The sequence below is a fragment of the Chlamydotis macqueenii genome, chromosome 10, assembly GCF_036417535.1.
Source record: "Chlamydotis macqueenii isolate bChlMac1 chromosome 10, bChlMac1.mat, whole genome shotgun sequence".
Classification (NCBI taxonomy): Eukaryota; Metazoa; Chordata; class Aves; order Otidiformes; family Otididae; genus Chlamydotis; species Chlamydotis macqueenii.
In genome coordinates, this window is record NC_141565.1 from 1926024 (window position 1) to 1946985 (window position 20962).

The 20962-nt window shown below is 42.3% G+C and overlaps 2 protein-coding genes across 2 annotated transcripts in view; one reads left to right on the plus strand and one right to left on the minus strand.

Annotated features, from left to right (window-relative positions):
* The window catches only part of ACAD9 (acyl-CoA dehydrogenase family member 9), a 23013-nt gene extending 20857 nt beyond the window's left edge, over positions 1 to 2156 (plus strand). Inside the window, exons 16-18 of the mRNA XM_086755263.1 lie at positions 178 to 306; positions 1413 to 1485; positions 1912 to 2156. Of these exons, the coding sequence (XP_086611389.1) occupies positions 178 to 306; positions 1413 to 1485; positions 1912 to 2012 (303 nt within the window). The 3' untranslated portion in view covers positions 2013 to 2156. The remainder of the gene's footprint in view (positions 1 to 177; positions 307 to 1412; positions 1486 to 1911) is intronic.
* CFAP92 (cilia and flagella associated protein 92 (putative)) lies at positions 998 to 18979 on the minus strand. The gene is made up of 12 exons (XM_086755255.1): positions 18888 to 18979; positions 18210 to 18394; positions 16006 to 16895; positions 15342 to 15536; positions 12234 to 12531; positions 11741 to 11905; positions 10715 to 10927; positions 8031 to 8169; positions 6860 to 7062; positions 4277 to 4467; positions 2941 to 3072; positions 998 to 1198 (listed from the first exon to the last, which is right to left on the minus strand). Exons 1-12 carry the CDS (start codon positions 18943 to 18945, stop codon positions 1192 to 1194), a joined length of 2676 nt encoding a protein of 891 aa, XP_086611381.1. The 5' UTR covers positions 18946 to 18979; the 3' UTR covers positions 998 to 1191.
* Between the last annotated feature and the right edge of the window lie 1983 nt (positions 18980 to 20962).

A 20962-nucleotide genomic window follows, 5' to 3' on the forward strand; every position in this document is an offset into this window, starting at 1 on the left:
AGGCGGAGCATACTTAAGCCAAAACTTTCTGACTTAGGGTAGCAATTCTATGTAACAGCTTACCTGTCTATGCTAAATAAGTATGAACTAAGTACAAAGAATGAAAAAAAAAAAAAAAGCTTGGTTCAAGTTTTGAACTGATGAGCTACAAGCTAATACTCATTTTTACTCTTCCAGACAATCGTGGATGAGCAGTTGGTTCTGAAGAGGGTGGCAGATATAATCATTAATTTATATGCAATGACAGCGGCTATTTCCAGAGCGAGCCGGTCCATCAGCATCGGGCTCAGAAACCACGACCATGAGGTAAGTGTACTTGAGTATCAGTCGTACCCCTCCGGTGCCTGCGCCCTGTGGATCGCGCAGCGTAAAATCAGCATTTAGTGCCATCCTGCCTCACTCAGTGTTTTGCGCTAAAGAGGCACTGTCCAGCCTCAGACTTCTTGCAGCGTTGCAGCCTCCCTACATTTTACCGTGCTCTAACCAGCCGCTTTGGCCTTGATGAGCCGACTTTCCCTTCAGCTCCGAAACGTGACGAGCACGGTGCTGTCCTAAAAGAGTGCTCTAAACCAGGAGGCATTGCGTGCTCATGTCTCAGACTTCACAAAATCTCAGTGACAAATAGCTTTCATTTCACTTGGTAGTACGCTCTACATTTGTTAAAAATGTCTGTCACCTACCACAGCAAACTCTCCTGTAGAACCGACAGCGCACCAGAACATTTCTGAGCTGACTGGTGCAGGAGTGCAGTAACCTTGCCCGTTGCCTCTCAGGTGCTCTGAACTTTGGAGCTGCATGCTATCAAGTGTTCAGAACATTTTAACACACACAGACACATTTATGAATTAATTACAAAGCTGCATGTTCTTTTAAACCTGCTACTGAAATGCAGTTCTTCCCAAACTCTTTCCATACAATCATTAATAAATAGTAACATATAACAACAGTATTTTATCAACAAATTTATTGACAGTAAAGTGAGAGTTTGACACCCTGGTGAGTGTATAGTAGCTCATTTAATGTTTCATGGTAACAATTTGCTACAATTAAGTTAGACAAATGCAAGCTGATTAACCTTTGTCTTCACTGGCCTGGAGACTTCTGTTTGGTGTGCGTGAGCCACTTCTGGATTTGTTACCAAAAATGTCTTCTCGTTAGTTCTGAGTGAAGGGGCCATCCCAACTCCAACACTCAGTTGCTGTGGGGAAAAAAACAACAGCTAAGCTTGCAGCAGCCATTACCAGCTTGCAGGGCTGCATTAGCAAGCGACAAAACTAGACTTCCAGAGGTTTAAATGACAGTATTTATTTTTACATTGGTTTGTTTATGATTCTTTATTATTATTATTATATTTTGTTTATGATTTGTTTATTCATTCACTAGTGTTCAGCTGTGTTTTACTATTTTCTCAGGTGCTTCTTACAAATATCTTCTGCACAGAAGCGTATTTCAAGAATAATTATGCCATGGCTCAATTACAAAAATGTAAGTAAGTTCTATAAAAATAAAACCATTTTTATACTCTTACAGCTGTCACAGATTCTAACCAAAAGCAGGTGGTTTTGATGTGACCAACAGAATAGTTTTGCTCTGCTTTTAGTTCGGATGAAGACCAGAACTGGTGCCAGCTGAAAATAAAGAGTCTCTTAATTTAATAGATTAAAAACAAACTGCAGTGATTCTTTTTTCCAGCTCTGGGGGGGAACATAACATCTATCAGTAACAAATCCGCCTGTCAAGAAAGCATTAGTACTTTACCAATCGGGCACTTGCTCGGTGAAACTTGGTCTGCAATAATCAGTCTTTTTTAGAAGATAATGTTTGTTACATTATTTCCCTGCACTGAAGAACAGACACCTGCATTTGTATTCTAAAAGGAGTTGAGTTAAGTTTCTTTCTGTTTCTCTGCAGATGCAGATGAAAATCTGGATGACTGTATTAAAAAAGCAGCAAAGCAGGTGCTGGAGAAGAGAGCCTATATCTGTTCTCATCCCCTGGACAGGACGTTCTAGTCACCCCTGACTGCAAATACTGGTGACTGTAAATCGGTGACTAATCTTCTGCAGTTCAAGTATTTGACAGCTTAAAAATAACTGTTTAATGAGTTTACCAAATGTAATTAGCTGTAATTGTGTAAAATAAAACTTCTAAACACACCTTCATATAAAGAGGATACGTAAAGGCATTCTGCTGAAATCAGCAGTTACCTCATGGGATGTAGATAAAGACCGTTGGTGTTTGGAGGGTGAGAGGTGTGTCCCCAGGGAAGGGATGTGGGGTGTTCCTGTAGGTATCTCCAGGCTTCAGTCAGCTACTTGTGTGCCTTTAGAGAAGCTCTGGAAGACTTGCAGAACCAGAACAGTGCAGCAGGGAAGGGACTTCAGGAGGCCATCGTGTGCAGTGCCAACTGCAGTCAGCACTGCCTTGTGCGGGTGGGTTTGGGGTGTCTCTAAGGATGGGGGGGTCACTGTCTCTCTGAGCTCCCATTTAAACGTTTTTCTTGTATTTAATCAGAACTTCTCCATCTTCTGTTCTTGGCCTTGATCTTAAGCCTTACACTGGCCTCTTTGCTTTGTTTTGTTTTGGTTTTTTTTTTTAAACAATAATTAATTAAAATATTGTTTATATAATTATTTAAATATAAGCTGTCACCTTGTTTAAAAAAAGTCTCGCGACAATAGATTTTTTCATGGGCATTATTCAGACGTGTTGACAGTTTACACGGTTTTTTCCCCAACCCTCTTGCTAATCCCCAGACATCAGTTAGCTGTCTCTGTCCCTGCGAGGTGGGTTTTATCCAGTGACACACTTCACCAGTGTCCCACGCTTGCCCTCTGGAATTCCCAGCTGGCCAGGGCTCCGGAGGAAGGCAGCTATTTTGGGTCCCAGGTAACACTACCCGTCAGCTGTGCAGGGAGTGCTCTCTGTTTACCCGGGTACCTGTATCCAGAACAACGTCCCTCTAGTCTGTGATTCTGGAGAGGGTCCTGGTGGGCGAGGGTGGTGGTGCATCCTCCTGCTCTTGCAGCTTGGTCTGTCTTGAAAACAAATGAATGTTTATAGCACAGTAATCTGGAATGAAAGTGGCTGCTTAGCTCCAGCTGTATCTCTTTATCCACACATTCCTAATAATCAGAGTTGCAATGTTTTAATTAAAGCTGTTTACTAAACACCACTGAATCGACTGTAACAGGCACTGAGCTCACCACGTTTATCAGTTACTGTGTTACTTCGTTCTTGCTGCTCAACAACTCTTCGGAGAAGCGTGATTTGAATAAGGGATGCTGCCATCAGGTGTTTTACCTGACTGGGGTGGGCTCTGGCAAAATTTGCTAACCACGTAGTGGGTCTGAATCAGCTAACACAGTAATTTTGTTAGCTAACACCCTGTGTTCTTAGAGATGCACCTGCCTTGCTCTGGGAGATGGAGGCCAGCTGTGAGATGACAAATCCAGTGTTCAACCCAGCAAAAGGCCCGGTTCAACACGGGAGCTAACGAGTCATCATTGCACAAGGTGGCACTCAAAGGGCTGAACTCTGACCTTGTTAGGCATGATTTCCATCTAGCGTGGGATTCTGAAGGGTTACACTGCTGGAAGAACTGAATAGGTAGACGGCGCGAAGCAGGATCTTAGACTATGCAATGGCATGACTGCAAAACAAAGGCCAGAACGCGTCTCCCACAATAAAGAGCAAAAGACCAGTGACACCACCACTTTACATGGGTCCATATGTAACTGAGACAGTAGCTTCAAGTTTCCTGTTAATGTAATATTTGCTGTCTGATACAGTTTAGTTCAGAGAGTTCAAATAACATGACACTGCTTCAAATTTCTAGCAGTTAAATTAAACGAAAGGTAAAAATTGCTCTTCAAGAACTTACTTAGATTTATATTTCTTTCATTAGAAATGCTGCAGCCTACATTCTGCAGCATAAGGCCAGGCACACAGCTGAAGGGTCAGCGACTGACAGCTCTGTGGAAAGCTCAGTCGGTGACCTTGCAGGTAATGCACAGAGACACCCAGGGCCAGCACTTACCAGTGGCAAACCCAATTCCTTAATTCCGGAGTCTGGCCTTGAAAAGGAGACTTCTCAAGAATGCCAAGGTGTCCTATATAATTGGTTTGTTTCTTTGGGATACATCCTAAGAATTTAACTTAGCGACCGAGTAATTTGTTTTTATACCGTCTGCGTACCGTAACTCTTTCACATGCGCCACAGCAAAGGATGTGGGCCTAGCGGGGCTATTCCTCGCCATGAGCTTGTCTTTCTTACTTGGAATCTGCGCCTTGGAGTTTTTCAGCCTTCCCATGCTCTCTGTTGTGCCAAGGGATAACATTCTTGCGCCACTTCACGCTGTCCTCGTCATCAGGGCCTGGTACAAAGGCACTGGTGATGATCTTCCTCCTTCCTGGGAGGGCATCCGAACCGGTGGCGCAGGGCTGGCTGGCCAGCGCTGGGCCAGTCTGGGACAGGAAAACAAGCGGACAGTCAGGTGCTCAGCCAGCCATGCTTTAAAAACTTATGAGGCGAGGAATGTCTGCCTGCACGGGAAGGTGCGGGTGCCTTTGGGCTCCAAGGCGAGGCAAGTTTTAAACGCATAGATTCCCCAAAAACGTGGACAAGAAAACGAAAGCTGTTGCACTTCCTTACATAAGTAAGTGAGCTCCAGAGCGTTTACCTTACAGGCAAACTACAACTTTGGAAATGCACACAGCTAAAGCACGCAGTGCTCAGATTCGCATGGTCTTACAAGACTTTATTTGAGCTCACTTTTAAAAAAAAAAAAACACAACACACACCAAACCAACCAAATAAAAACTCACAACTGTCAGGTTAGTGAAGATAAAGCTTGGCAGTGTCCACAGAGCTGTCCTACAGCCCTCAGGAGGTTTGCCTGCCTAACATGGGAGTAGTAATATTTAGCAGAAATCATCCCAGTAATCAAATAGCGGCACCAGACAAGAGCTGAGAGACTAAATATACTCAGACGCGTGATTTGAACAGTGGGTCAGATGATGCAGAAGGCTAAATAAAGCACGTGCTCTGAGAGCCAGTCTGGCAGCTGAAGCAGGTACAAGAAGCCTGCATGGCTTAAAATTTCCGAAGTCAATGTTTGCTTTTATGGCAAAAAGTAAATCCCGTTAGAGCCGCAAACCCTGCACCTAGGCATGGCTGTTTCCCACGATGCACAAACACAGACTAACGATGTCAGCAATCGGAGGGGGAGAGGGAGGTGCACAGCTGGACCCCAGCGCACCCAGCTGAGCCCTGGGCCCTCGGGAAGGGCAGTTGGAGCAGCTCGGGGGGTCCCGCTGTGCTCCCGTGCTGCCCAGGCCGGTACGGAGGTACCACCTTTCATCAGAGAGCCAGGAGTCCTGGGCAGGGAGAGAGGGAGGGGAATTGCACTACTTCTAGAGGATGGAGGAAAAGCTGCAGCACTTAGCAACCAGCTCTAAGCTGCTACAGCTAAGAAGATTTAAAAAAAAACAATAATAAATCAGGTGAAGGAGGAGGTAATCCAATGGCACTAAACTGGCTAGTGGAGCTGAGACGCTGTGTTCACCCTTCTGAAAACAGTCTTACATAAAAATAAGCAGAAAATAAATCATGCTGTGACAACGTGACCCTGCATGTTTAGCATTAATATAGCCATCGCGGTTCAGGTCTATGTTCCTGCACCAAGGCATCATCCAGCAAGGAAGTTTTCTTTCTGTCAGAGGAGAAAAACACTGTAATGGAAAAGGAGGCTAGTGTGATTGCCATAATTAGAATGTCATGAAGCACAAGATGTATGTTATCTAATAAACTAATACGAGTATTTATACGCAAGCTATAAAAAAAGAGCTGTTTCTTGGAATTACAGGAAACAGGCAAAGAGCGCAAGATGGGCAAGTTTCATAGTTTGACCAGCCAAATCAAACCAGAAGGCCAGGCAGAGAGAGCACAAAGGGACACCAGTTAGAGCCTGACACTGCAAACTGAGGAGGCCAGGCAGCTTGCTGCTGAGTGGCATTTCATACAAGGGCTGGCACTCGGAATATTTAAGAAAAAAAAAAAAAAACACAAAAGAAAAAAAAAAGGAGGGGAGCGGGTGGGAGTGAGTTGGCCACAAAGGTTTACCTCTGCTTTTGTTAACAACATTCTCGTAGTTCCTGTGGTTGTTTTTCTAGAGCATTTGTAGCCCACAGTGAGCCTCAGTCCCTTTGATCAACACCAGCTTTAAAAGCACGCGCAGGGTTTGGGTCAGCCATTTAGATGCAAGCGCTATGATTCAGCCAACAAAAGAACAGTCAGGTGCAAGCCACCCATACGGCGTTTCATATTAATGAGCACAAAGCCTTTAGTCTCCCAAACTGGGGTGTCTGTGTGGGATTTTTGCACCAAAAGGCTGAAGTGGAAGGCTCAGGAAATCCATACAGCTCTGTGGTAATCAAAGGAACACACGGCGAGACATTTGGCACCTAGGCAATAGCAGTGCCTCGACCCCTACATTTCATTAGGGACATTACAATTTCTTTTAGAGCTGCCAAGCCAGCTGGCCAAAAATTGTTCTTCTTTTCTCACCCACTGCACACTGATGGGCAAGTTAGTTAATTGAACATAAATTCTCCCCCTTCCTCCATTATCTCTGAGCATCAAAGCAAAGAACACACACAAAAAAAAATCGTTTTGTGCCCAGGCTGGTATGTTTCTCTAAGAGCTTCATAAGACTGAGTCAACCAGTGCTATTAACACCAATTTTAATAAATATTTTTACTTCTGAAAGTATTGTGCTAAATTGTCGCGTTATCTGCGTTCCACAAAGCACAGGACGGCTGTTGCACAAGGTCAGTACCCAAGACAGTTACCCTTTACCTTCAAACCGGGTCCTGCCCTCCTGAGCGAGAACTTCAGAGGTTCATCTTTCAGAAGTCCTTGGAGCTTCTGCAGCTGAAACCTGGCTCCTGGCCCACGTGTGGGTGACTCAGCTGCTGTGGAGCACCAGTGAGCTTTCAGCTTGGTATCACCAAACACAGTCTGCAGAGTCCCAGCAGCATTTTCACGAGGCCAACACCATGCTGTAGGAGAAAAACCAGGCAACAGAAACCAGTTAGATGGAAAAGATACATTTTGGCTCTTTGAACTAAAAAAATGCAAGCTAAAAGGTGCTATTGGAAAGAACAACCCTCTCACAAGGATTCCACAGGAGAAATGATACAGGTGTTGGAATAAGGGCTAGTGCCCAGAGCAAAGACAACTCACCGTCCCGTAGGCTCCATAAAACACACATGAACGTGGAGTTAATCCTGCTGCTTCCAAAAGCATTTCTCTGTAAGAAGCATGTGCGCAGAACTGCACTAGGCAAGTGTTTTGCAAGTTACAGGGTAATGGGCAGCAGAAAAGTTGTAAAAGATTAAAGATTCTAGCAACCAGAATAAATCTATTATTTTCTGCTTGTAAGCCTTCCAGTGAATCTCAGATGGTTCTGGGCAAAAAGAAACACACGGCAAACTTTTCAAAATACCTTTTGATAATGAAATACAACTCGATCTGTTAGCATTTCTGGGAGAACATGAGGGTTACACCGAGCTGCTCACCAAGGCACGCTGCAGGCTGCTGCAACCATGCCGATTTAACTGGCTCCAGTTATTCGGTGCTGCTTACAGTCTGCAAGGCAGCTTTTTGTCTGGCCTTGGTAACAGCAAAAGCTGATTGTCATCAGTCTGTACAAAGGAAGATGAGGCAGCCAACAGAGCCAGCTTTACAGAAGACTAAGCCAAGAAGGATCTGTACCTCCCTGGCGTATTTTACTATAGACAAAGGCACTAAGTTGGGTAAATGGAGGGGTAAAACTGGAGTATGGCCAAGGTCTTAAGATGCTTCATTGCTTGAGTACGAACAGCTCTGCTGTACGTGGATCTCCCTGCTAAACCTCTTTGCGTTCAAACTCCCTTTCTCGACGGCAGAACTGAACGAGCTTTGGGACAATATGTCAGAGCTCTGAGTTAAAAGCTTTGTGATTAGTTAATTTGAACAGATCCATTACCAGGCTGTGGGGCTGTTGTCCTGAAGAGCTCAGGTGGCTTCTTGTAAAGATCAAAATCAATGTGCCGTTTGTCCCAGCTCCATCTGTCTCGTGACAGCACTGGCTCCCTGTTACCATGCAGAGCATTCTCCTGCCATTTCTAAATGAAAATTGAGTCTCTTTAAGAAGCCAGGCCAAACTCACCAGAGAGAAGTCACAAAAAATAATCAAAAAATAGATCTAACAACTCCTATAACAGGACATTACCAAAGTCCAGGCTTTACTACACAGCACTGTTTCTCTCTGTGAGTAGTATTTCAATTTGTTGTATTTGATACTCATGAATAAGAACAAAAATCCATTTTGTGAGCAAGCTGCGATGCTCTAGTGCTGAGCTCTTATCTAACATGCAGGCACTTACAGCACAATACCTGCCAGGGGATTCAGTTTCGCATTTACGTCACATTTCTCTGCAGTGATACAAAGGGTCTGGTGCACTTCCCTGTACTTCATACGCAGCTGCTAAACTCGCAGGCGAACGTGGAACAGCCCTCTCACCCATGTGACCCTGTGTCAATGCCCCCCCCTCTGCACAATGAGGCTGTTAGAGGACAAATCCACTCCAGACCTGAAGAACCTCGTTATTTACCTTTTCCCAACAGTAACCAGTGGTCTGGCTGTATGGAATTGCCAGAACACTGGGAGCTATGTATCATCTCAAGGATCATTTTAAAGCCTAGTGCTTTTAGAAAGCAGAAGCTGTCCTAGTGCTTCTAAAAATACAAGCATTAGTATTAGGCTCTTGGGCTGAGAGCCCAGGTGTCCCAAGGAAGCAGGTGAGAAGCATGTGCACTGGAATCATGGCAGGGATATTCATCATCACAACTGCAAAACAGAGTTCAACTTTTTGTGGTCCTCTGACTGAAATAGCAGTTAGATTCTTTCAGACAAAACCAGCCTTCCTAAGCTACAAATTAACCCCCACTGTTGGTAGCCCTGTACTTTCACTGTTTTACCTAAAACTGTGCAGTTAAAGGATAGCGATGTCACTGCAGAAATGGTATGGAGATATTTTAGGAAAGCAGAAAAACTCCAGGAACTTTTTTGCCTCCCAAGAGACAGTGCTACAGAAGAATTTGCTTCTCAAATTCTGCGTTTGAGAAGGAAACCAGAATGGTTCAAGAGGCAATGTATTAAAACCAGACTGCTTCAAAATGGGACCCAAAGTTTTCTGCCCTTGTTCCACCTGTCAGGTAACATGAATGGTAAGTGCAGAATCCATCTCCGTCATCCAATACAATGCTGGCCATGCCTGGGAGGTCCCTGCTTGAGCAGCAGGAGCCTGCTTCCTCTTTTCTCTCAGCTCCATGGCCAGCACCGATGCTACACAGCTACTGGTACGGCAGCTTACACCTAGTGCCCTTCAGGGTAAGGCGTCAGCTCTCTTCCCCTCTCTCATCCCGTCAGTAGGTGCCAATGGTCAACACAACCCACTCATCAACTGCCTCTCCCACACCGACATCACACTTCCCGTTTATTTCAGTTCAGCTGCTGCGCTGTAAGCCTGCTACCCCTTTTCTCAGCTTCTCAGTTCTTGATCCTGCACTGCCTATCCCCTACTTTTTGTCTCTTCGGCAAAAGGCACCAGTGATTACACTGCACTGGCTGGCTTCTGTTACTTTGGTCAGTGAATCTTTGCTCCTTTGTTCTCCACACACATTCTCCAGCATCGTGGATTAAAAAAAAACACTTTGTTTTCACTAACCACTTCATCTATACTCTTAATCTTTTTGAGAAACTACTTTAATTGTATGGGGGGAAAAAAAAGTAAGATAAATAAAGCCTGGAAATTAAATGAACATGTACACATTCTTGCAAAATATGATAACAAGCCTCCCAGCGTTCAGCTTGTTCCACTCTGCACTGTGACTGTGTTCGATTAATTTGGTAGAATTTACTGATTCCGGACAAAAAAAAAAACCCTGTTGTACTCCCTTTATTTCCTCATCTTGCCAGCTCTAATAACATCCAAATTTTCTGTCTAACACAGACCACGTATGCTCAAGTACACACAATGCTGGAGACTGCTCAAACCAGGGAACCGTAAACCAGCCAAGGTGATGGTCCAGTAAAACAGCAGGGAACTAGAAGCCAAACAGTAAAGAACAGGAGAAGGGAGGGAGGACACAGAGCAGGAAGAAACTGGCTGAGAACACAGTGATGGAGGACAAACACTCCATAAAACTGGAACTACAAACCAAAAATAAAGGATGGAGGAAAAACAAGCAATGAGGGAATTTGGAAACGGGAAAGAAGGCTACAGCTAGATTGGCAGCTCATGAAGAACAGCCCGGAACCCAGCCGTCACGGAACGCAATATTGTTATTGTTCTGACACCAGACCCCACTTGTAAACATAAAACAAAGCACTCTATAGTTCATTAATAGCTATTAATATCCAATTAATACTGGTAAATGGTTTTTTTTGTATGTGTTCAGGGTATAATTTGTGTATCCAAACAAAGAATCACCTGGGTGAGCCAGATGCTGATATCCCCAAATTGCAAATACAGGTGTTGCCCTCAAAAGAGCTGCCTAGGCTGCACCCCTCAAAAGAGACTTCCATGTGCTAAAGCACTCTGCCTCTTCCAAGTCTCCTTAAACACTTGAGTTCACTTGGGACTGTTCATTTAAGTTTTCTCTTACCTCACTTAACTCCTCCAGACGTGCCTCATCAGGCATCCGAGGGTGCAGGTTGCTTTCAATGCTGCTCTTAAATCCAGGGAACACAAATCCATCTGGTGACAGCCACATACTCTTGGATTTTTCAAACAATTCCTTACAGGCAGCAACCACGTCCACTGGGTCAAATACGGCTGACAGATATTCATGGCAGTAAGTGAATCTCTTCTTTGGTTCCTACAAAAAAAAAAAAAGATAATTTAGTTAGTTAGTTAGTTAATGTAAATTCCCCTTTGCTGGGACAGGAGCCCATAAGGTACAGAACCAGTATAATTTCTTTACTTAAGAGTGCAAGTAATCATAGATCAAAATTATATAAACTATGTATCATTAAATATTTCTGAAGTTTTTAAATTCGATTATGATCCAATGATGGATTTAATGAGAAATGATATAATGGGATCTGTAAAATAATTACAGAAATAAGTATTTTATAATATTATTTGTGCAAAAAGAGAACTGTAGTTCATACTCTGTTCATGGTACACAATGAACAGTTTTCACATTACAAACAACAGTTTTCACATTAATTTCCACTAGCTGCCAGGAAAACAGCATTTGTTACTAAGATTCCAGCCAGCTATTCAGACAAAAGCAGATTAATGTGATTCTTCAAACATGTTCTTAAATGTGCTCTTCAAATAACTGCATTATAACTGCATACACGGACACTGCAATCACTCAGATTCTTCCACGTATAAACGTGTGGGACACAGGACTGGAAGTGACCACCTACATTATCAAAGTCTGCACTCAAAATGACACCACAAGCCATGGAGATGAGACAACTTGACTATAACCAACAGCATTTAGAGCAGAACATGACACAGCAACAAAGAATACCTCTCAGAATGAGATCTTTTTGGATCCCAGCTTCCCTTCCTACGCGCTAACATGGACGTTGCTCTTGTCAGACTGTTTTATTCACCTCTCTTTTTCAAGCACTACATACAGCAAGCCAAGATCTTCCAGTTACGTGTCTCATTTTACCTTTGCCATTTCCTGGCGAAGATGCTTCTTTGCAAGTTCTGCAGAATTCAGGCTCTGAGAGCTGTAGTTAAAGACAGATTTGCCATCAACAGGAGAAATCCTGAAAGCTTCAAACTTTGGCTTTTTCACTTTTCCTTTGAGTTGGCATACAGCACCAATGTTAGCCTGCGAAGAGAGATGTGAGTTCTGTCTGAATTGTGATTTCAGAGTGGCACAAAAAATTACAAACAAGCAAATGATTCTGTAAACATTAAAGCAAAAAAACTTTTACGAAATCCCCAAAACATAATCTATATTTGTATCTAGATTTATTACACAACAGCTCTTTGTTAATAAAATACTCCACAAAAAGAACGTATTAAAATGCTCACACAATACCTACAAACACCTTACCAAAAGTGTTTAAGTCTAATGAGGCATTGTTTCAGGAGAAGGAGGAAATGCTGATTAAGGATATGAAGTTTCCCAGCTATTAGGCTTGGCATCTGCTCACCCTGATGTGGTTTCTCTGAAAAGACATTTTCTCTGCCATTTCTTTCTTCCACTGCACATAGATTTCATTGTAGTTATCTAACGAAGAATATACTGCCTTTTTCACTCTGTTAACTTTTCCTGGTGCTGTATAATTCTCAGAGGAAAGCGAGAGTAAAGGAGGTTTCTGAAGGAAGAGATCCTCCTCAGTTACGGGAACTCCATACTCGCGACTCAAGACTGTGATCATCTCCGCCGAGGGCAGCAGATCCCCACGGATTACATCCCTCAGCCTCCTGCTGTGACAGAGGTAACTGAGCCTGCAAAGAGACATCAACATGTTATCAGTTTACAAAAACTTTACTGACACCAAATCATTGCAGTTAATATGAATGTGGAAAAAATGACACAATCTTCTTGAAACATCTACTTACTAAGCAGTTCAGGTCAGTTCATGTCTGCTGCCATTCTCCGGCAATAAGGAAGGTTAGCAGGTTAATAAACCTACTAGGAATATTCTGGGAATGCTGCTGGCACTAGATTTAGCCACAAGTTAATGACTGGTTGCTGAATTTCTCTAGCCTCTGGCTGGAAACACAATAAAGCAAAGTCCCTTCGTGCACACTGGCTCTAGTGCATGACCTGTATCTACGTTGCACACCCACTAAAATCCCTCCTGCCTTAGCTCTGGTTTTGGTCTCATTCCATACACTATTCACGGCAAGGCTTAACCCACATCTGATTTCTTCTCTTCACTCCACTTGGCCTGCAAAGCCTAGTGTTCACGCAAAAGCCTTTAAATAGACGACAGCTACTGACCGACCACCAGACACACACTTTGTGCACACGCACTCGAAAAATTAAATTTGCAGCCTCTCTGGCTCAGGCCATAGCACAGGGCACAAAATAAAGTGACTTACCTAACAGCCAAACGTAGTATTAGGACTCCTTGCCAAAACTGGAAATTTGCTAATTCATTTATCACAGAACCATTCTTTATTTGGGCCAAGTAACTTTACAAAGTTGTAAAGCTGTAGAAGAATTTAACTGTAAAATTACTGCAACTACACTATTTTCTTACCATTACTTCTGAACAATACATGCAAACTGATAAATAACATCAATTTCAGAGTCGCATCGGCATTAGTGACACAAATTGAGTTTATATCGGTATGTTAAAAATTAAATTGGCCATTGTGCACACGGATCACACGCGTTAGTTTTTCTGCAGTTAAAATTAATTTTCTGTCTAATTCTAGCAGAAGGAAATATTGAACACAGTTCACAGTCTGTATACTGCAGTGAAGAATTTATTTGTATGTCTCTGAATAATTACAGACACAGCAGAACAAGCAAAAAGGACTAACACCCAATGCCCTGCCGGCACGAGTCACTCATCTGTGACGGTGGGCTGCGGAAAAGGGCTGGTGTCTAGAAGGACACTGTCTCAGCCACTGAAGATGCTTTTACTGAGGTTCTCTCTGATTTTATAGCAATGAGAACTATGAAGTATAGTGATCATTCCTGCAGCTTCACTTCTCTCTAGTGGAAAAACAACCTCCTACATTTTAACTTATGCCAGCCATCCTGAAACTTCCACTTTCATTGCAGGAATCTGAGCTGTTGCAAGTGCTGCACGGCAGCCAACCTGCTGGGGTTTTTTTATTTATTTTTTTTTTTTTAGATAGGAGATACTACAATAAAATGTCACAAGAAAATTAACTACTGATCTAAAATAAGCAGCATTATGTTATTTTCTACCTCAAATATTGCTAGCTCGTAGCTAAAGGAAGAAAGGTATTCACCAATCATCAATGAAAAAAAAAAAAAAAAAAAAGAGAAAAGGACTTTTAAGAACAGCCCAGCGGTGGCCACCAGTCACCTTCATATTGTATTATTTTGCTCACCACCTCCAGAGTAAACACAAAATAAATTACAGGTCTGTGAAGAGGCACCCAAATTACGTGGAGATCATTAGAATGAATATACTTCAGAACTCCAGGTGTAAGGCCTGGCTCTTCATTAGCTTAATGAGGTTAAGTTTCATTAATCATCAGCAAACAAACAGTTCTTGAACTTGAATGGGTCAGCCAACCAGGGCAAACAGACAGGTATGCCAAAGCAGCCTGCTCCATCAGAACGCACCACATTCATTTCTCAGCAGCTGCCCAGGCAGCTTGACACAGGCAAACAAAACCCGCCGCAGATGCGTCACCCGCAGCTAACACACCTTCCTGAGGATGTTTTACCAAAAAGCAAGGCAGGGTGCAAGGCTGCAATGAGATTGTGTGTATATTGTTGCACATTAACAAGAATTTGTTACGAAATCAGACTGATGTCTAGGAGACATTCACTCTTTCTTGTCTCAGGACTGAATGCCTCCATTCCTTTCAAAACAGCTTTGCAGGATTTCAGTTCAGAAGCTGATTTAAACAAGTCTATTTCTAGTGAGAAAGCAAGCAATCACAGTTCACCTCTGCTTTCTAAACCCAAGCTGCTCATGTCAACGACGGACTGGACCTTTTTCCACCTCTCAACGGGTGTCTTAATTTACAAATAAGCAAACAAAAAAAATGCACATAGAATTTTAATAGATTAGTAAAATACATAGATAGATAGAGATGTATGCGTAAAAGACTTCACCCACTTTCTTTTTCTTTAATCCACCTCATGAGATGTAGTATCAAAGACGCTTTAAAGCAAGCAGCTGTGAATACCTGCGTGCTGACAAAGTGAGCAACCTGGCAGAGCTCCACCAATAAATCACACAACAAAAAGCCAGGAACAGGAAATAATCCTCCCAAATCTCACAAAACTCTTCCTTTCTCTAGTAACCATAGGAAAAGTGTTTGGAATTCCCCACTTAGTTCAAGAGACTTTCTGGCCCTATCAAGCCTTATTTGGCCTCCTCCTCTGCTCCACCCTGCACCACCTCCACGAGAACAGCGCAGAGAAGTAAATCCTTCCCAGTTCTTGCGTCTTACACACAGAAATCTGAATTCCCCATCAAGCCCACAGACTGCTTTCATCAGAGAAAAGATAACCAAGAGTATTATTTTGTGTATCAAATGCTCACTCTGTCAGCATTTAATTTCTTAATTTCTTGACTATGAATGTGGACAGGTCATACCTGGACAAGGCTTGGAAACACGCCCGAAGAACCCTGCCTCTGACATAAAGCAGGGGCTGTTTTGCTATAGTGGAGAGAGGCCGACAGAGGCGGAAATGATAAAAGATAGATTCCAGGTCTGTATACAGCCGCTGATGGAACGACAGTTGTGAGTTATACAGGACTTCCACTCGTCCGTCTTCATGTCTGTAAGTCCTGTAACGAAGTACCCAGTGACAAGGTTAAAACAAAAAAAAGCTTAACAATATGCTACGCTGCTGGAAAAAATACCAGTTTTTTCCTAAGCATGAAATTTGAGGGAGACATTCACTTTGGATTTGTCACATTTTCCCCTAAACTCAAAAGAAACAGCTTGAAGTGCAACTTCCTCATTACAGTGCTGTTTCCACAAACCAAGTAGCAGCTTAACAAAAAAAAGTACATGTTACTATCCTTCGCATTTTAACTTTAAATGGATGATCTGCAGTCTAACGTGATAAAGATGAGAAGATTATGCCTCAAGTGAAGCAGCCACTGGGACTTACATCCACTAAAACTGCACAGAAAGCATCAGCTGTACGCTTGCCCGTATATCTTTGAACAGAAAGGGATGGGGGAGGTATAAATTAAATTAAAACCTCTGAATCTAAGGAAGTAACTGATGAAAAACCTCAAACTCTCCTACCTTTCCAAGTGTCTATCCCATAGTCTCTTGATTGCTTTGTCTTTTAATCCCTCCAGGACAAAGAGATGAGTTGCTCCATCCAGTAAATGGAAACCAGTAACAATATCCATCTCAGAAACCTTCTCAAGTGTGGTTTTCAGTTTTAAAGCAGCAAGAGCCATTCCGATTAAGGGTACAGGACAGCAGTCCAGCTGGAGGGTTTTAGCATTGATTTCTGTAATCTCTTCCACCAAATCATATAACAAAGATGAATTATTGTAGTCAAAAATGTAGATTAAATAACCATAGGGGCAATTGTCAACTTCAGCATCAGCCATTTCTGCACGCGTTCCCAACGGCACAGCTATTTCCACTCTCACTTTCAAAAGCGCGCCTGATTTGAGATAATGTCCCATCGGCAGCAGGGAAGAACTAATCACTGATTCTGTTTTCTTCTTTTTTTTATCCTCCTCACTGAAAGCAGCTGTATTTGGAGCTGAGCAGCTGTGAATGGGAGCACTAATAGTCAAGTACTTTTTACCCAGCAATAAATCAGTTAGGCTGACCTTAGCTACTCCATGCGGATGCCACACTTCCTTCTTTGTAGAAGAATTACAGATTGTGGATTTGCAAGCAGAGAGGCTCACCTTACCCACTTTTTCATCTCCTTCATCTTCCCCAGACAAAGAGGGTTTTTTTGTGTTGTTTTCCAGGTTTCTGTCCCGGTCATGAACTTCAATCTCCAAAGGTGGACCTCTAAGACACCTCTGCAACTCCCCAGGTTTCATCAGCCCCATTAGAAGTATATTAAGATCCTTAAAGTAGACATGAGTTCCATGGACTTGACCATGAGTTTGATGAGTTGGAAAGCTATGAAATTTGTATTTGCAGTAGGTGGGAACACACAATCTCTAAAGAACAAAAAGATGAGGAGAAATAGATATTTGCAGTGTTAACATTTTTCCTTTTTATTTGTAACCTCGGAGAACAACCCGCTTTTCTACTAAAGAAGGGATGTACTTCATAGCACAAACTATGGTCTTCCAGGGCAGGAAAGAGGCCATTCTACATGCCTGGATTCTGAGTTTTGGGACTATACTATCCCCTGTCCTCAACTTTGTTGACTTTCCCAATATATCAGAAAAAATATCACTGTTTCTAGATCACTAAAGGAGCACGCTGGGGACTGTAATGGCTTCTAGACCTTTTTTGTTTCTTCCTATGCATTCATCTGTAGGATCTGAGGCCTAAAAGAAATGTCTACAGCTGCACTTTAGGAAATTCAACAAGCGTCCAGAGATACTGTAGGGAATGGACTGGATGGTCTCCATTATCAGCCATTTGTCTACAAATCTGGGGACGCAAACGGGGATTCATTCCACAATACTTGTTGTGGCTCCTCCATGTCACTGTCCATCAGCATTACGGCAGCCTGCATGGGGTGGAGGGTACCTGTCAAGGACTATGGCAAATTCTTATTTATAAAACTATTTTCACAAAAACAACAACAAAACACACTATTAATGTTAATGATCAAGCTGATGCAATTACCTTGTAATTTCCGCCTCAGCTGCAGGTCAAGAAAATAGCTCCTGAAATCAAAGGTCTTTGACCTTAATTTCATTTTCACATCAACCATGTATAATAACAGAAAAGAGCCTTTTAAAAATGGCATTTCTTTAGGCCTAAAAATGCAACTATTTGTCAAGAGAATATATTTTCTAACTCATCTCTCAAAATTTACAAATATAAGACCAAAAACTTTATGTTCTCACCAATACAGAACATTTTTGTGCACAGCATCTTTTAAGATTTGAAACATTCACTATTTTTTTAAGTTAATATTTTTAACACAGGAATAGAAGTTGTTCTAATAAGCAAGGCAACGCATACTGACTTGTCAGCAAATTGTTGCAAACAATACAGTGCTGTGACTGAACTAGACCTTCTCTGCGTTACTCAAGATCCACTGCTCAGAAATCAAAACGAGATGACTATATATAAATTATTGCCCTTGGAAAACACAAGGATTCTGTTTTGCTGCCAGTGCCTACGAAAACATTGGCACTAATCTGGCCATATGTTTTTCAGAAATATGTCAGTTATATTCTCCAATTTTGCTACTAATAAGGAAAGTTACCTTTAAAACCATTCCTGTATTTTAAGCAAAGCTTCTTGAGGGTAACAAGGAAACTATTTCAGAAAGTAGCAGCGGTACGCGTTACCTGCAGCACTTCTATTGGCACAGGTGTGTTTGGGAGGCAAGTAGCTGACTTAATCCTTATAACCAGTGGATTCAATTCATGTTTTTGTCTTTCAGACAGAAGAGGCGTTTCCACAGTGAAAGTCACATAAGCATCTAAAATTTTAGGATTGTTTTCTGCCAGACGACTGATCACGGATTTTTCTCCTTTTTAAACATACAAGATTAAATACTGTTATAGAAGCAATCCCATCAAGGCACCCATATTTGATGCAATTAATTACAAACCTCCACTGAATTTCTATTAACATAAAACAAAAGTATTGTTTTAGCTGCTCCAAATATTATTTATCTTTTACAGTAAGGAAGAAGAGTCCTCAAAGCAGTGTCAGAGCTCCTATTTGGGCTGACTGCTGAAAGCACAGAGAAGTTTATTTCTGTTTGAAGCTGTAAATATACAGTTTGTGTAACACAAAAATTAAAGCAGTTCAGAGACTTTTCATCATAATTAAACTCGTTGTTAAAGGTAAATAAGCAAATCTTTCTCAACCAGCCAGCTTTTATCAAGAACATGAAATTCCCAGGGATCTTTCAAAACAGTTTCCAGCAGGCAAGCCCACCAGCACAGGTGTTTCGGAGGAGGAGACACAGAGCACACCCAGCACGTCACTCACCCTGCCCTGTCCTAACAGAGTAGTACCTGAGAGGAGAGGCATGAGCTCTAACTGCAGTGAAGCAATGCCATTCTTCTTTGCCATAGCATCATTGTTTCTTTTGGGACCAGAATCTCTTCTACCTGTTGATGGAAGGAAGCGTTGGACTGATAGGAAGGAGGAAACATTCTGTCGCAATTAATCAAAGAAGTAATTTAAAATTTACTGCAGTAGGTGGCATAATTCAGTATTGTCCCTAGAAAATTCAGTATTGTCCCTAGAAAAAGATGTCGATTATACACTTTAGCGCCAACTTAGGCTGGTATTTCACTATGCTCAAATTTCCATTGCACAGTCCACTATGCTAGATATAGCACCCCTACTTTACAAGAAAGTTTGCAACAGCAAGCATTAGAATTTCATGGAACTACCAAAATAAAATTTCTCTTTGCTGCTTTACTATTCTTTCCTCGCATATATGCATTATGACACATATATGGTACTCTGAACTGGAAGCTGTGTTCCTGTCCTTTATCTCCTTGGACACACTTTCTCCCTTTGCAGACTTCAGTATTTGGGCCATCGATCCTCTCTAGGCCCATCACTAGATGGCACTACCACCAAAATACAGGTGCGTTCTGCCTCCCTAATGACATCAGGAATTCAGCTACTCCTACATCCATGGCACATGGATCATTAGAAAGAACAACAACAACAAAATTTAAAAACATCACCAACCGAAGGTGGTGACGCAGTGCTCCCCAACAGAATGTGAGCAGCCCGGCACCAGATGCTAATGTAGGAGGAAATCACATTATCTCCTGAATCCCTTACAGCAGTAACAAGGTTTCCTTTCGGATAATTCTATCTAAATATTTGGCAAGTCCATTTTTGTATGTAGATCTAATAAAATCACAGCTGTAACACACAGTGAGGACCTAGCTGTTTTGTTTTCACCATAAAAATCTAAAATTAAGGAAAAAATAAACAAAGGAAAACAAAGAAGCAAACATTTTGTTTGCATTTTCACAAGACTACTGAAGTCGAAACATAGAGTTTCATAATAATTGCTTTCCAGTACTTTTTGGACATTTTTTGTTCATAAAAACATCCTAAGAACATAACTATTAAATTGCAAGGCCAACTGCCTAAAAGTAGAAAATTTCAAAAGAAAAGGTCTATGCTACTTGAATTCAGCCTTTGGTACATGTATGTATCTGAGACCTCAGATGACGATTAAACACATTTCACCATGGTCCTCTGCCCCAGGCAGCACACCATTGTTCATTGTGTTGCTCAGTGAAAAAATATTTCCAAAGTTAGCTTTTTTCCTACTGCACAACGGAGGTCTTGCTTCATTTCTTACAAAGTACCCAAGCAGTAATCCTGGTATAGCAAAAGAACTGAAGTCCTCCTAGAGGGTTCTGTAACACCCATTGTCAAAGCATCTTTTTGCTTTCTCAACTTTAACACTTTCTGTAACATGTCAATTATCATCTCCATTGTGCAGACTGAAAATCGAAGTATAAAAAAATGAAGCGAAAGGTTTTCACTAACCCTAGTAGCCCCACTGGAAAGCCAAGGACCTCATCTTTTCAGAATTCCCAGCATTATGTATTTATTTTAATTTTCATTAATTAAGTTTTTGTTCATTTGCTCTGGACCTCAGTAGCTGTTGTGAGCTCTCAACCCCCGTGATCTCTGGTCAGGTACTGTAAGGTGGGACCATGCGCTTTCCGAGCTCACAGCAGAGCGCTCTGCAAGGCTGCTCAATCCACCAGCGCCCAGGCACAGAGAGATCCCTGCTTTCCAGTGAGCAGACGTGAACAGGGCCCCAAAAGGGACAAGGAAAGCCAGCAGCACGGTTTAAGAAGATGTGGGTGCAAACACGCTGCCACCAGGTTGAGAACCCGACCCAAGGCCAGATCTTGTTGTTCTATGCAGCAGTACTGCAGCAGGTTCTCAGCCGGCACAAGGCAAGGCCAGAGTACAAAACTGCATACCATCAGGATCCCACCAGTGTCGGGAATACACTTTCAGACTTCTCCAGAATCTGGGAACTTATGTTCTAGTCATGGCTCCAGATGGTAATGCAGTCACTTACAAACATGAAGCAGCAGAA

Coding starts and splice junctions, on each gene's coding strand:
- CFAP92 (XM_086755255.1), bottom strand. CDS start 18,945: ATGGCAAAGAAGAATGGCATTGCTTCACTGCAGTTAGAGCTCATGCCT. Junction 12,532..15,341: donor TGTTTCCAAGCCTTGTCCAG/GTATGACCTGTC, acceptor GTCTCTTTGCAG/GCTCAGTTACCTCTGTCACA. Junction 10,928..11,740: donor TTCGCCAGGAAATGGCAAAG/GTAAAATGAGAC, acceptor TTTTTTTTGTAG/GAACCAAAGAAGAGATTCAC.